This window comes from Pisolithus orientalis (assembly GCF_024613125.1).
Source record: "Pisolithus orientalis strain OTSU chromosome Unknown F5J12scaffold_7, whole genome shotgun sequence".
NCBI classification, from domain to species: domain Eukaryota; kingdom Fungi; phylum Basidiomycota; class Agaricomycetes; order Boletales; family Pisolithaceae; genus Pisolithus; species Pisolithus orientalis.
Window position 1 is genome coordinate 1,273,202 of NW_026260788.1, and position 16,033 is coordinate 1,289,234.

Here is a 16,033-nt window from a genome sequence, read left to right on the forward strand (position 1 = left end):
GTGAGTGAACTATCATTATTGAGTCCAAGGTGTTGGTGGATGGATCAAAGCAGCTATTCATGGCTCTCTGATGAGCCATATTACATAATATTTGGATGGAAACTGATGACAGAATAGCCAAATGAAAAGGAGAGCTCATTGGGACAATTATGTAACTTTGTGATATGCTGGGGATGTAGTCCTTGGGAACACATATATAACATGGCGAGATGCTCACCAATGCTTACATAATGTATCACATGGTCTACTGAATGATTTGTCAACACACAAACAATGCCAAACAGTGATTTTGCACCACTAATCCTCCTTGCTGTAACACAAGTCAGGAAATCACCATTCTGGCTCATCAGGGACATTCTCTCAGGGCAACCTCAGCAAATTCTGGTGTACATCATAGTATAATCAATAGAATATGCTATCAGCACCATTGGTCACTTCAGAAACCTGCTGGCAGTTATCTCCTGCACTGTTTCCCCACCAATGCCACATGTGTCCTGGAATTAATCAGTACTGTGAGAGCTGAGAATGATGTGGAGGTGCAATCTGACATTCATCCTATCATAAACAAACAAATCACCCATTAACTACTACATCACAGCTGAATAAATGCCTGCCTGAAGGCTCAGGTGGAGCACAACCCTCCTGGGCACTCCCAGTATCATGGGAGGGTGGGCCAGACTGTACTCTGAGCTGAACTGGGGATCACTGGGAAGGAGTTATTTGCTCATATAAGACTAAAGGGAATATCCAGTGCCAGATAGAAGGCCAGGAATGTGCAACCTGGTGGCTCAGTAGCATATCCCTCCCCATGGTACCTGGAGTGAGAGAGGGTTTAGCTTCACCTCCAAACCAGTTTCCCCATCACAGAAATGCACTAGTTAATGGGTGATTGGTTTATTTATGATAGGATGAATGCCAGATTGCACCTCCACATCATTTCCAGCTCTCACAGTACTGATTAATTCCAGGACACATGTGGCATTGGTGGGGAAACAGTGCAGGAGATAACTGCCAGCAGGTTTCTGAAGTGACCAATGGTGCTGATAGCATATTCTATTGATTATACTATGATGTACACCAGAATTTGCTGAGGTTGCCCTGAGAGAATGTCCCTGATGAGCCAGAATGGTGATTTCCTGACTTGTGTTACAGCAAGGAGGATTAGTGGTGCAAAATCACTGTTTGGCATTGTTTGTGCATTGACAAATCATTCAGTAGACCATGTGGTGTGTTATGTAAGCATTGGTGAGCATCTCACCATGTTTTATATGTGTTCCCAGGGACTACATCCCCAGCATATCACAAAGTTACATAATTGTCCCAATGAGCTCTCATTTTCATTTAGATATTCTGTCATCAGTTTCCATCCAAATATTATGTAATATGGCTCATCAGAGAGCCATGACCAGCTGCTTTGATCCATCCACCAACACCTTGGACTCAATAATGATAGTTCACTCACTACACCATGATTAATGAAAAACATGCAAACATTGGGACAATTTTGTGAGCCACTGTAGCTGTGAGGTTGGAGTCGTAAGAAGTGGGAAGTGAACTGAGGATGATGGCTGCGAAGTCATCATCTGTGATTGACTGTCCAAGTGTGGCAAGTTGTTTGTGCAGTGTGTGCATCTTGTCGAAGTGAGTGCAGACATTGCCTTTTTCTGAACAGCAGGATTCTTGGAGTTTTCTCTGAAGATCAATAGTGACAACACAAGAGCAGTTTTGGAAAAGGTCGGTGAGGACACCCCACACACTCTTTGCAGTCTCTTCCTTCAGGACTCGAAGGAACAGAGATTCTGGGAGTGACACAGCGATCACTTGCTTGACATATCCATTGTCCTTAGCCCATTGCTGGAGTTTTTCTGGGTATTCGCTAACAAGTTTTTGCTCCATGGCTGTGGGCTTCCAGGAGGCATCTTTCCCTGCTGAAGGGTCCTCTGGTTTCGCATCCAAGCCAGTCAGGTGTCCAATCAGCCCTTTTGAGCTGACAGCCCATTCAACCCAAGCCTTGTAATATAGCCAGTTGCTTCTGTCCACATTTAGGGTTGGGACTTGTAAGGAATGATCGTCTTTTGCCATAGTGGGTATTGTTGCTGTGTATTAACTCTTTCAGAATTAGAGCGTGAGAGTGGGGCTCATAACCTAACAAAGGTATGAGTTTCTCAGTGTACGAAGTAGTCACTTTATTAGTACCTAACGAAGGTATGAGTTTCTACACTACATCAGTACCAAGTAAATGAGCAGAATCTAGCTATACTCACCTCAGTGTACGAAGTAGTCACTGAGGTGGAAAAGAACAGTGCGGAAAATTTATAGTACCATAATTAGTAAGTGCATTGACATTGGAATTTAATTCCGAGGGTCGGGGAACAATTCCAAGCCCTCTGGGCAAAACTCCAAGATGCTACTGTAACTCCGGATCGCATTCTCAACATGACCATACTGGACTGTTAAGTCTGATCACGTGTGATTTCCTTTCGGGGGGGGGGGAGGGGGGGGACTGGTTGCATTGGGGTTCCTGCATTTGCATTTTGTTTGTACATGTCATGTCAGATAATGTTGTGCAGATAACCATGGACAGTGGCATGTGCCACTTGTGTATTGATGCAGCTGGTGCCAGTGTTGTTGCTGCTATCAGCTATGAGTTTATTCGATGAGAATATATGCTGGACCATGTTACTATACATGAGGAATTTACTGCTGAGTCTGTGTACCCTAGAGAATCATTGTTGGTATGTTGCACAGACTCAGTGTGTGAGTTTGTGGAACAGTACCCCTTCCTGACATTGAAGGATATTAAATCTATTGTGGCATTTCACAGAGGGGTTCTGCTTCGTTGTCTGCACCATCAGGGGTGTGTTGATGCCCTCCATGTTCACAAGTGTTTGGCTGCTTGTCTGTTGTTGTTGACGTGTTTTGACAGCTTAAAACCACTCGGAGAGGGAGATGCCTCCTTCCTGCACATCATCAAAGATTGCTCATACATTGTCCTCTAAGCATGAAAACATCCTCTCATAAATGACAGTTATATAATCTATGGAGGGCTTTGGTATTGTACACTGTTTGTAGCTACTATATTGGTCACTGGGATTGTGGCTCAGAGGCAAACATTTTATACTGCATCTCACATGAACAGGGGTTGCAGTGCAGGTAAGATGTCACTAACTGTGCTGTTGGGGCATTACCAATGCACAGTGCACTTGGGTCGTTTTAGGGGGCAGCTATCAGAGGAGGTGTTCACTCCTTAAACTTGATCTGTTGGCAATTTGATGTGCAGGTGTGTTGGTCTGGTGTCTCTCCTGTTGGGGCTTGTTGGTGACTCACCACTGCTGTTTCAGTTGGTGGTTGTATGGTGTTTGGTTGTGGGTGTGTCAGGTGGTTGTGGTTGGGGTGGATGCATGTCTCACTTAAAAGGACTGATGTGACTTTTATTCAGGATGGCGGCAATGTCTACCATGACAGTCTTTGGGTTCTTTGCATTATCAGGTGGTCAGTTGGTGCAGTCATTGAGGCCAGGGGCAACATCAAAGACCTATCACTGTTTGTACAACACTACAGCACGAGGTATGTCAAGTGTGGTTTTCCCTGTGCAGCTTCAAGTTTACAGCCCCTTCAACAATTCTGTCCATGTTGATGATACTGTTGCTTTTGTGGTGGCAAGGACATATGCACTCACCATTTGATCTTAGGTCCCTGTGAACAAAACCAACAAAATGCTACAGTCTCCAGTTCAACCAGGCACACCTCATGGGGAGTTCATCAGAAACACCTCTCTGATAATTTGGGATGAGGCACCCATGGCCAACCATGCCATTCTCACATGTGTTGATGAGGTTTGCCATTTGCTGATGGATCATGACACCCCATTTGGTGGAAAGGTCATTATACTCCTTGGTGACTTTTGCCAGACCTGCCCTGTTATTTGAGGTGGGTCCAGGTCACAAATTGTCGATGCTTCCATTCATGCATCACCCCTCTGGGATATCATCTCTGTCTTTTGGTTCACAATTCCTATCTGCAATGCTGATGACCCTGAATTTGCCCAGTTCGTCGATGCCATTGGTGATGGCACAGGCCCAGAGGTTTGCCTCAACATTCTACAGAATGTGCCCACAGCTGAAGACCTCATCAACCACATTTTCCCATCCCATATTATGGCTGATCCATGTGCTTGTCTGAAGTGTGCCATCCTATGTCCTACCAACTGTCAGGTTGATGCCTACAATGCAATTGCTCTCTCATGGCTGAACTCATCTGCAACAACATATCTTGCTGCTGATTCCCTCAAGGAAGCAAATGACATGGGAATCATCCCCCCACCATGCATGCTGGATTATGTCACATCCCATTGCCCTCCCAGCCTCCCACCTCATGCTTTACCAGTTTGCTGCAGTGGGGTTTATTGCCTCATGTGCAACTTTTCCATTGACCAGGGCCTTGTGAAAAATTGCCATGTTGTTATCATCAGCACAGGTCATCACCTCATCACATTGTGCATTATTCTAGATGATGTGCTCTCCCAGCATGCCTCTGATGATATCCTCATTCCCTGCATCATGTTCACCTCCACCCTCCACTCCAGCCACACCCTCCTTTGCTGCCAGTTTCCTTTGGCTCCTGCCTATGCTACCACCTTCAACAGCTGCCAGGGCCTCACATTGGATGCCATGGGCATTGATCTAATGAGGCCTGTTTTTTCTCATGGGCAGCTGTACACAGTGCTGTCATGTATCTGCCACTGCAACCACACTCACATGCTACTCCAGCCAGGAGGGAAAATTACCTACAATGTCATGTTCCCTGAGATTCTCCTGTAATTACTTAGCATATAACAATGTCACACATTACCTATATAAATTCCATTTGAATGCTGTGTACTACATTTCAATCCCCACTGCTGGAGCAAAGTGAGGCACCTCTTGTGGGTACTACTGGTACATGGCCAAATGTCAAAAATATGGCATAAGCAAGTGCCAGAAAAGGTTACCAGGTTACATGCTGTGTGTTAGGCTTATAACCCATGGATATGTACAGAGTAAATTATAAATTTACAAAATAGAGCTTAGAAGCAAGTTATCGTGCCAAGATGCTCTAATGTACATGTACCAGATAATTCACACATAAGGAACCAATGTCCTAGTGTGTGTTGTACATATGCTTGTCACCAGTATATATCATATGCCTCACATATACCCAGTGGATACACTCATGGACTTAGAGAAATTTTTGCACACAAACGCATCATGTGATCATCATGTTCACTTGGTTGAATTCAACATTGAACTGCTGTCACACACCAAAGGTGTTGTGGACATGGTTACAGCTGACTCTGCCTAACTTGTTGACAAGTTGCATGCAATGCCCATGCATGCAGATGAAGACTAAAGGCCTCATGCATAGAAAGACTGCCAGATGTGAGCAGTCATCCTTCACACAAGAATGAGTTGTCAGTGCTAAAGAGAAAAGAGGAAGTGAGTTAAGCATGCATTAAAAGTTTTTAGTGCCCATGTATGGCATTCCAGTTTTCATCATATCTCTGCCATTTCCAAAGATATCAACTCCTGTTCTCACTCTCACTTAAAGTGCTCAGCCACACAATTCTGCCTTCCAAATTTGGAGAGGATCCTTGCACCCTACACATTTCTACAGCACTCCATCCATCAGACACTCATTTTGCTAAGTCCATCAATCATGGCCTCCTCTCTGAAGCCCCCTGGTTCATCCCATCATTGTCAGCCCCATCTCATCCCATGCAGCTTGGTCAGCATGTTCTCCTTGTCAGTATGACTTCCAAGAGGATGTTCTTTGGTCGCTTCAGGTCTGTCACTTGGTTAGAAAGGTCTTATGTGGTCGTTTTGGTCTCCCCTCTTGATGAAGCATATGGATTGTTCCTCCCTGCTCCCTGCACCATCTTTATTCCAATCTTGTCCATCATTCTTCCCACATTATGACAGCTGCAGCATAGTCTACTGTTCTCCAGCCTCCCTGATTGCATCCATGATGAGTGTGACATGCATCTTGCCTTCTTACTGCAAGATTCAGCAGAAGATGTCCCTCCTTCTCCTTCTCCTCCATCAGAGCCCCATTCATGAAGTTTTTGTTAACTTCACTGAGAGGATGAAAGGGTGGGAGATGTGATTGCATATGCTCCCATTGCCCCACAGACCCCCAATGCCCTAGCCCCCTTTTATGCCTGACTCATGCCCTTCAATTCTGGAATTAACACTTCCCTATCTGGAAATACTGCCCATCTGTCATGCCATCTTTGGATATAGAGATGTCTCTGCTGAGATCTGACTTGCATCACCACCCCTTAATGTGATATCAGTGCACTTACTCAGTTTCTGACTCCATTTGACTCATTCTGTGATATTTTGACTCTCCTTGACTCGTTCATTGCCAATACTTACCAATCTTCTTTGCTTGCTTACTTTTCATTTCTCACTTACTCATCATGATTACTCAGTCCTTACTCATTACTTACCAAGTGTTTGTGCCTTGTTTGTCACAAGCTGTGCTCCCCCCACAGTATATAAACCCCCATGTACCTAGCTACAACCCCAGTGAAAAAGCAATCCAGAAGTCAGTTCAGCTCTTTCAGTGCATATCTCATCATTGACAGTTGAGGCTCATTTGGAAGAGTCTATCTGTCACCATCCATCATCCTTGGTAGTTGAGGCTCCATCAAGGGTCTATCTACCTCTATTCATCATCAGCAGTATCATCAGTGTTTAGTCAGCAACCTTTTGCTTAGTCATTCTTCCACTCCTGCATAACTTGTCATCAACTTGCACCAGGAGCACATCCTAAAGTCCATCATTCCAGAAGTCCTTTCAGCTGAACACCTTCACTTTGTTCAGCATCCCCCATCCAGTCATCACTCATTCATCTGCTCTTGCATAACTCGTTATTGACTTGTGCCAGGAGCACCTGCCATTGAAATTTCCCCACACTAGATTTTTCTGCACTCCAGGTTCTGCAGAGGCAAACCACCACTTGCACATTATTTGTCTTTGGTGTTGGATTTGTTTGGTTTTCACCAGCTTTCCACGCTTTGACTCACACCACTAGACTCCATAATACTGTACTGCCATTCACCCCAACCAGTGCCAGGTTTCATCATGTTCCACACCCCAGTCCTACTTCTGCTTGGTGTCTTCCAGTTGTAAGCTATGCAACCTACTTCATTACAGTAGAAGTTCATCCCCAACTGACTTGTGCAATAGTACAAGGTCCACATCAGCATGCCTTGCCCAACTTTCTGTTAAGTGAGACATACTCACCATGACTGATGTACTGAAGTTAACATTGCTCTCCAGGGTGCCTCCCCCATCCTCTTTGTCTTCAGTACTTCAGTCCCCACCACATGAACCTCTGCATCCCTCCTGTGCCCACCCTCCTGTTTATTCCCCTTTTGTACCCTGCACTCTTTGACACCATATGCCAAGATTGATCATCCCATCTGGTAGTCTAACTCTAACAGTTCATGTAGTAGCTTGATATTCTGTATACCACATCTGTATGGAATGCACTGGAATTAATTAATTTGTTTCTGAGCATTTATTATGTGTGGTCATTGCCATAACAAGATGATTATGCAGTGGCAGCCTGGTATAGCTGTGGTATAGCCTGTATACTTTGCCAGCATAGCATGTATATACCAGAATTTGTATAGGTTTGATAATTACAGTGTGGTACACAGCCTAGCCTCTACAAATATCTATGGAATATCTGTGCTACACCAGCTGCATGACTGGTTGTCAGGGTCCCTGGAATAAATTTAAATATTACTACACTTATAACTGATGGAAAAGGTTTAGGACCTGAACAGTAGTGGAATTTCCACTTCCTTATGCAAAACATATACAAACCAACTCTGTGTGGAGTTCAGTGGACTTCTAAGTTGATAATTGCAGACTATCTGTGACTGTGGTGTTTACTGATCAGGTGATGAATCACAGCTACCACATATGCATAATATGATATGCCACCTCAACAAACTGACCTTTATTGCAGGCCAGACCATTCTGTGTCCCCAACCCACTGCTCACATCAACTTCACAGCAAGATGGAAGGTAGGGGTTCTAGGTCAAAAGGAAAGGCCCCATCAATCAGTTTGAGCTCTGAGCCTCAGCTGAAGTTGCAAGCTGTATGGTCCCATGCAGATGTCAAGATGCTTCTTGATTTTGTGGAGGAAATCTGACCCAAGGCAGGTGATCATATGGTCTTTCAACTAGGGTACTTCAATGATCTGGTATCTCAGTTACCTGTCCAAGCCAATGGCTATCATAAAACCATGAAAAGCTGTTATGACAAGTTGTCATAACCATTCATTCACTCTAGGTCCTTACTCACTCCACACCCTCTTCTGCTGGTCATTCACTCACTCCACACCAACTCCACCCAACTTCTGTCAGTTACGAACCATCTCCACTCTGACTGCTGTCAGACTTGTGTTGCTCTCCTACTGGACCAAGCAGACCATTCTCTGAGGGGTCATGTGACTACCTTTGGACTTCTCCCTGACAGCATGCAGTCAGGTACTCTACAGCATGTGCACCACATGGTCCAGTGCCTGGACTGTTTCCTTTTCTGGATGTTCTATGTTACCTGTTCATATGTCCTCTGTCTACCCTTCATTCATTGTCTAGGAAGTTTTACTTGCCAATGCACACCATGCCACCAGTGCCTTACCCCCCACTCAAAGGTCCCAGGCTTCTACTTCCACATCATCTGATTTTCCCAGCTCCATCATGCACCCTGTCATATTGCCTCAGCTCGTATCTATGCAGCTCCCCACACCACCATCATTCCTGCTGCCTGCTGTGCAGCATCAGCTACTGTTCACACAACCTCATATGCAGTATCAGCCACTGCCTGTGCAACCCACTGCACAGTTTACCTTTGTGCAGGATCAATCCAGGTTCCCTAATCAACATCAAATCATGCAGACTCCCTGGAGTGTGCAGCCTGCCATAAACATTCAAGGTACACCTGTACCACAGGGTATTTCACAGGCCCTGTCCAGTGTTCCACCTGTATCCATGCCTGGCCCCACAGTTTCCCCTTTGTCCATTCCTACATCACCACTGTCTTCCACAATGACATCAGTAAGCACTTCCATCAATCTGTCATCTAGTTTGTCATCTCATGGCAAGAAGTGCAAAAGTGACACCACTGCCAGACTTGACACCACATCCTCAGTGGCTTCTCTGGGAAGTTCTAGCAGTTCTCAGAAGCAGCACTTGCAGACAGCTGGCCTTGAAGATGTGGTGTGGGATCTAATGTCCAGTGTGCAAGACAGTACCTCCAAGATGCTTGCTGCCCTCAACAATCCCAAGGGCTGAAGTCTCGATGAAGCATGTGTGTTGATGTTTGAGCTTGAGAAGAACCTTTTGGAGCAGAACCTGGTCCACTTGCAAATGTTGTTTGAAGAGAAATCCTCCTATGTTGCAGGTTACAAGAATGCCACCACTCAGTCAGCAACATACTGAATGTTGTCAGTTAAGATGAGGCTCGAGGCTGCTGGCTACAAGGTTCCAGAATATGCGAATTTGGGGGGGAAATAAGTAGTTCATCTGTACTTGTGCATCTATACTGCAATCATGGCTGTTCCAAATTGCCATGCAAGCATGAAAATTGAGGGCAAATAAGATATATGCATGAAATTTGAGGGCAACATAGTGGATACATGGATATAATGCAAAACTAGCTACTGAACTACTGAATCAACCCCTTCTTGCGAGCTCAGTGTGATAATCTTCCCACATTTGCACTGCAATCACATCACACATGGCATTCATCTGACTATGTGACCCAGTGTTCAACAGAGTATCTTGCAAGCTTCTGATGTCCATTTCTTCAGATGTTAAAAGTGGCCCATCATCTTCATTGAATTCATCAGGATCTGGCATGTCAACATCATCAGGATTGTGGAGGCAGATGATATTGTGAACACAGCACACCACCACAGGCAAGTGGGACTGGATTGCCATGTCATATTTGGGTGGGAGAACAAGGGTTTGAAAATGTCACTTTATAACTCTGAAGTTATGCTCAATGTTGTTTCAAAGCATGGCATGGTGAAGGTTGAAAAGCTCTTTGCCATCCCTCAGCCTGTAGGGAATGAATGAGAATCAAACACACATAAAATGTAATGGTACTTACTGTAGATTGGCTTGCCCCCACTCAGCCAAATGATAGCATTGGCTGCAGTACAGTACAAGTAGCTGTGGAGTCAACAGATACCCCACATCAGCATGGTAATACTGCCCATCAGGAATAGCAAAGTCCTGCAAGCAGGCATTGTGGTAGACCATGGCATCAGCAGCCAACCCTTCCCAGCCTCTGAGAATGTATGTAATGATACCATTGAATGAACATGCAACGAGACAGTTTTGAGATAAGAAACCCTTGCAGTTGTGCATAAGGTCTTGTTCACTTGCAGATGGTGCACATGCAATGTGTGTACCATTGAGGGCACCTATGGCATCTTTGAAGTACAGATAAAGTTTGGGATTGGTGGTGATACAACTGGGGACTGGTGAATTGGCTCTGGGAAGGCAAACATATGTGGTATAAATGCAACCCTTGGAGAATGTGTGGAGCATTTGTTTAAAATACCTGGGTAAAGCTTAGCAGAATTTCAATTCAAATGACAGTGCACTTGCTGTGATATTGTATCCATCAAGCATTGGAATCACTCACCAATGTGCCAAGCTGATAAGCCTGTCACCATTGCATACAGGGAAATTGCCAGCTGCTCCTCCAACATGATGTTCTTCAAATCTTGGAGATCCCCTTCACAAAGGATGGATATCAGCCTGAGGAAGATATGTTTGTGGACACCAAGCTCAGTTCTGATCCACTTGGGGTGCCCATTAAGCAACTCATTTAGCCATCCCTGTCCTGAAAGAGCAGACATATGGTAAGGTTCTGGGGTAGTGCTTCGAAGTGTTGAGACTGCAGCCTGGTATAGACTGAGTGTAGCAGCAACCACTGCATAGTTCCAAATCTGCTGCATGACTAGCACCCTCTGAGTGATATCAGATGAGGTATCAGAATCTTTGTCTTCCTCATCCAAATTGTTCTCATCCCTCATGGTGATAAGGCAATTCTCGACCATAGCAATAGTCTCGATGGCATAGTGGCATATGAGATTGATTACTGTGTGACCACAGCTGAGTGTCAACTTAGAAGTCCGCTGAACTCCGCACAGAGTTGGTTTGTATATGTTTTGCATAAGGAAGCGGAAATTCCACTACCGTTCGGGCCCTTATTTCGTATACTGGCAGTATCCCACTAAAAAAAGTATACACACGATATATTTTACGTTCTGCTGTGTAGCGTGGTTGACCTGACTGCGTTGGCTTCTGTTCCGATTTGATACGGGAAACAACTGAGCCCAGTAACTACTGAGGCCACTTTCGACTTCGTATACGCTGCGCCGAACATCGAGTCAAAAGGTCAAGCGAAACAGTTTGAAATAGATTGTCATCGTTGAACGTTCATTGCTCTCTCAGATCTCAGTCTGATCCGGGACGTCCTCGTACGGCGCTTTGGTCGTACTTCTGCCTATTCAGCAGTAGTAAATAGCAAGGAAACTGTTGCCAGGCAGGTATGACTCCCGAAGATGGCTTTGTTCACTGGGGGTTCTCGACACAGACATTGAACGAATGGACAAATAAACAGGTGATGTACTTCATATGTGTGCCATCCGCACTCATCCAGGTATTCCTACCATCGCCCAGTGTTTTGTGCTGATCCTCCCAGTCGTCGTTCAGGCGACTCTCCAATCACCACCTTTGAGGACTCGAGATTGTATCTCACACGTTTCCCCGCCGTTCCCCTTGGTTTTTGGGCAGTTCGTCCCCCTTGCTTAACCCTTCCTGGGAATACCTTGGTCATCCAGTTCTGTGCAACTATTGTCGAGATATGCCTGTTTGCGTATTGAGGCAACTTTGGATATAGCTCTGGATTGGGTGGTTGAAGCGGTGTGGTTCCTTTTTCTCCGTGAACGTCTGCCGGTGCCCTACCATCTACCATAGTTTGGTGTTGATTACCCCAGCTGTTGTTGTTCGAGGGTCTCCCCTCCCTCCCCCAGGTGATACCTCACAGGTTCGTGCAGAATAGCTCGCCCGTTTCGCTGCCGTACTTCTCTTTTTCAGAATAAGGTACTACTCGATGAGACCTTTCAAATGGTGTATAGTTTATGTGCTTTCTTTTTGTTGTTTTCCTTTCTGACTTATGACTACTGTGTTTTTGCTCCATAGTACGCATTTTTGCATGGTTAGTCAGCATCCGGTAGTACATGTGCATACATCTTTTTATTATACAAAAACAATAGACAAGTTGCAGCTTGGCCAGAGATGACAGACAGTTTGAGCAGGCATCTGTGAGCCCAGGGCCTAAGATAACAAGGGCTGCATTGTACAAAACATGTGTATGTCAGACTCAGAAGCAGTGTTCTGCCAGTCAGTGAATGCTCACACTAGTTACTGAATGTTTGCCAGTGAACTTTCACACGAACGCAAATGAACTGAACATTTGCAGTGCCAGAAGTCCACCTTACATGGGTGAACATCTTTAGACATAATCAGTGTCCACGCACACGTGACTGGCTGACAAATGAGCACAGCCTCAGCAGTTGCTACCCAAAGTAAATGACCCAAGAAACCGCTGAAAGTCACATTTAAGTCAACTCTCAGTGAAATTCACTGACTTTTCCACGCGTCACGGTTATTTGACCGTGACCTGTGTACACTGACCGGCAGAATACTGCTCAGAAGACACGTTTGAAACAACACTAGTGTTCACAAGATGCCGCTTGTATGTCACGTGACATCATGTCCGGGCGGCTGAGTAAGCGAAGCTTCATGACGTTGACACTTACGAAGCAGAGCTTGATATCAGTATATTCCGTCCATCTTGTAACCATTGCTCCTTTACGCTTGACCTCTTCTAAGTAAAAGCGAAATTATCATAGGTGAGAGAAAGGTAGTACTCTAGGTTTTTGGCTGCCCTCTTACTTTGCTGAAAGACAGGATTGCTAAATGGCTAATCTTATCCGACTTCCAAAGTCGGGCAGCGATTGGACCACCTACGACTTGATGGCATACAATATCACCGTTAAAACCCAGTCATTTCGAGAATTCTTCCTTCGAAACTCTGAAGCATCATTGGCAAACTTAGACCCCTCCCTCGTTAACTCCACTATTGGTGCAGAATCGGGTCTCCCAGACCGCACTGTCCGATATCTCTCACGCCTTGACTGGGCCACCTATGGCGGTCAAGAATGCTTCATGGACGACTTCTATTATGAGACCCTCCTCTTATTGGGTTTTGAAGAACGGAACGCAATAGTCTGTGGTCGCCACATTATCCCGTTGACAATCTGTGGCGATCATCGCCAAACTGCACAAATGGATGCCTGTTTACTCAATCGACAATCGATGGTCTTGCTTGTTTTGCAAGGTGACAAAACAATGTTTGGTTCAACTCACCCTGAACCACAAGTCATCGCAAAGGCAATTGCTGCGTACCAGTACAATAACGAGCAACGGCAGACCAGAGAACTCCCACTCCTTGATGCCATGACTATTCCATGCATCACTATGGATGGTACACGACCAACCTTCTACTTGGTTCCTGTCACCGAAGCGCTTAGCAATGCAGTTGTGACTGGCCAGTACCCCAAAGCTCCAACTGAGGTTGTGAAGTGCGTCACTTCCTTGCGGCACAATTACCAATCCGATGGAGGCATGGAGACCCCAGCATATAGGCAGCTTGCTTTTCGGCGATTTCTTGCCTTCAAAGACCTCGCAAAGGGCTATTCACAGACATACATTTTCTGATTGACATTGTGTGTGTTGATTTAAATGCTAAATTTTCCAAAACTTAATCAGAATGCTCTAGGCAACTCTTGGTTCCCAAAAGCTGTGAGCTAGGTGAGGAGGTGGCATTGTCATGCTTTCGGTTCTGCTACTCTTCATGGTACGATGTCTCCACCTTGGGCGGCCATACAGGAAGTGTCAGCGTCCTGTGAGCAGTACGCGCAAAGCGGTCATGAGATCTTTCCCGGTGACCATGCAACTTCGTACACTTGTCGTATAATTTCCGGCTTTTCTCAAACACGATGTTTCTTTGAGCTTTCATAACAAATGTACAGCAAGTCTGAGTGTAGTCGGGCTCTCGCGGTGTCAATCGGATTCAGAGCCGACCCCACCCATGTAAAGGACTATTTGACGCTTCGGGTTATTACCACTGGGATCTTTTTTTAGCTAGTTGAAATGAGCAGCAACATGCACAGAGGTCTGTTGGACGGCTCACACTGACATGGGCATGAGTATTTGTATAAGCCGAGTTTCTCTGATTGTCAGAGGTGGCTTACAAAACGCAGAACGTTGATAGCAAACTGGCATAGGGCATGTACTGGTGCGACAAAACAGACGCCAGACCTACTATGTCAACGACGGGGAAACCCGGCACACCTTCAGTACCTGTGAGATTTCCATCCGCATCGGTACCGTCGCAGAAAACGAGTAGCACTTTCAGACCGGGAGGAGACGCAATTATTGATGCACATAAGGTGAGAGGATTCGAAAGGTCTGGCGGATTAGTGCTGTCCTGGCCAGTATTTATGCATTCCAAAGTTGTCAGTTTTCCCCTTCGATTGGCAGATAGATGGGAGATCGGTCCTGACATGTAACTCCCAGTGGCGAACTAGGTTCCGAGGGAAAACTTGAACGGAGGCCACGGAAGTTTTTTTTCGCTCCGAGCGAGGAACGCGAGGTGAATTGGACAGCATTTTACCTGTCAATTTCAGTTTCACTCACGCGAAAGACGTACACTGGTAGTGGTCGATCGAGACGAGCTGGCGACATGTTCGACGATGCTGAGGTGAGCAAGTACGAATCAGAACATCACAAAAATAGCAAAAAGATGACATTGTAAGATACCAAAGCCCTCCAGGCACTTCTGGATGCATTTGGCAAATGTACACAACACATTTTCCTGGGGCAAAAGAGCAATGTCACCTCTATTAAACTGCTGAGACTTCCTCTGGAACTTGCCCCCCTTGAATGCTTTTCATTTGATAATGATGTGTGACAACTGTAGCTCTGCATGCTGCAATGAGCATAAGTTCTAAGAGCTAGTTTGGTAACAAAGTCCCACAAAGAATCCAGGTGAAAAAACCAAAAAAAAGTCTGAGGCCTTCATGACATAAGCATACAGAGTTCAAGTGGAGCTCCAATTTAGGAGGAGACATAGGTGATATCGATAACTGCAACACAACTATCATGGCTGACGAGTCAGGTGTAACTAGGAACCTGATGGGTGGGGATCCTCCTGATGCTGCAGACAATGAGATTGAGGAAAGGTGCATCAACATCAATGATGACCACTATTGATGCTGCAAACTCTGCATTCTTATCCTCATCCACCATCACCTCCAACTCTTATCCCTGCTACTCATGTTGGCAGATGCTCTACAGGCCATCGTGGAAGTGATGTGGTGTGCTGACCTGATCCCATACCACATGTTGATCCTGACTGGGAGTGGGTGGGTAGCCAAATTGTTGAACAGCCATCCTGAGCGAATTCATACAGAACTCACAGTTCACAAGCACATATTTGACATCTTATTGTGGGAGCTCCAACAGCATGGAATTGGTCCTTCCAAACATGTCATGCTCAAAGAGCAACTCATGATTTTTCTATATACCTCTGTCACTGGTTTGTCCATCAGACATGTAGGTGAACATTTTCAAAGGTCAAATGGCACGATCTCCAAGTAAGTCTTTGACCATGCCATTTTTGGTGGATTAATCATCATTCCAGGTACTTCAAAAAAATTCTGTTCACATTCTCGTCTCATGATATATACAGCAAGTACATACAATTGCCATGCAGTGATGCCCCCATCCACCCAACTATTCACAATAACCCCAAATTTTTCCCTTTTTTCACCAACACTATTGGTGCAATTGACAGGATGCACATCACATGTGCTCCCAGTTTGGAGGAAAGG

At 45.3% G+C, this 16,033-nt stretch overlaps 4 protein-coding genes across 4 annotated transcripts; all 4 read left to right on the forward strand.

Moving 5' to 3' along the window:
* Positions 1-3,449: 3,449 nt before the first annotated feature.
* On the forward strand, positions 3,450-3,686 carry F5J12DRAFT_717496 (uncharacterized protein; the record flags this gene model as incomplete). The annotated part of the gene is made up of 1 exon (XM_051741062.1): positions 3,450-3,686. One exon carries the CDS (start codon positions 3,450-3,452, stop codon positions 3,684-3,686), a length of 237 nt encoding a protein of 78 aa, XP_051602415.1.
* Positions 3,687-3,692: 6 nt separating this feature from the next.
* On the forward strand, positions 3,693-3,929 carry F5J12DRAFT_717366 (DNA helicase Pif1 like protein; the record flags this gene model as incomplete). The annotated part of the gene is made up of 1 exon (XM_051741054.1): positions 3,693-3,929. A coding segment is annotated over one exon (237 nt), but the record flags the coding sequence as incomplete, so codon positions are not given.
* A 483-nt stretch (positions 3,930-4,412) lies between these two features.
* On the forward strand, positions 4,413-4,820 carry F5J12DRAFT_904593 (uncharacterized protein; the record flags this gene model as incomplete). The annotated part of the gene is made up of 1 exon (XM_051748547.1): positions 4,413-4,820. One exon carries the CDS (start codon positions 4,413-4,415, stop codon positions 4,818-4,820), a length of 408 nt encoding a protein of 135 aa, XP_051602417.1.
* A 7,983-nt stretch (positions 4,821-12,803) lies between these two features.
* F5J12DRAFT_817791 (uncharacterized protein) lies at positions 12,804-14,354 on the forward strand. The gene is made up of 3 exons (XM_051745147.1): positions 12,804-12,988; positions 13,043-13,864; positions 13,918-14,354. Exon 2 carries the CDS (start codon positions 13,056-13,058, stop codon positions 13,854-13,856), a length of 801 nt encoding a protein of 266 aa, XP_051602418.1. The 5' UTR covers positions 12,804-12,988; positions 13,043-13,055; the 3' UTR covers positions 13,857-13,864; positions 13,918-14,354.
* Positions 14,355-16,033: the final 1,679 nt, after the last annotated feature.

Bases quoted from the DNA above. Each gene is read 5' to 3' on its own strand.
- F5J12DRAFT_817791 (XM_051745147.1), top strand. From the start codon at position 13,056: ATGGCTAATCTTATCCGACTTCCAAAGTCGGGCAGCGATTGGACCACC.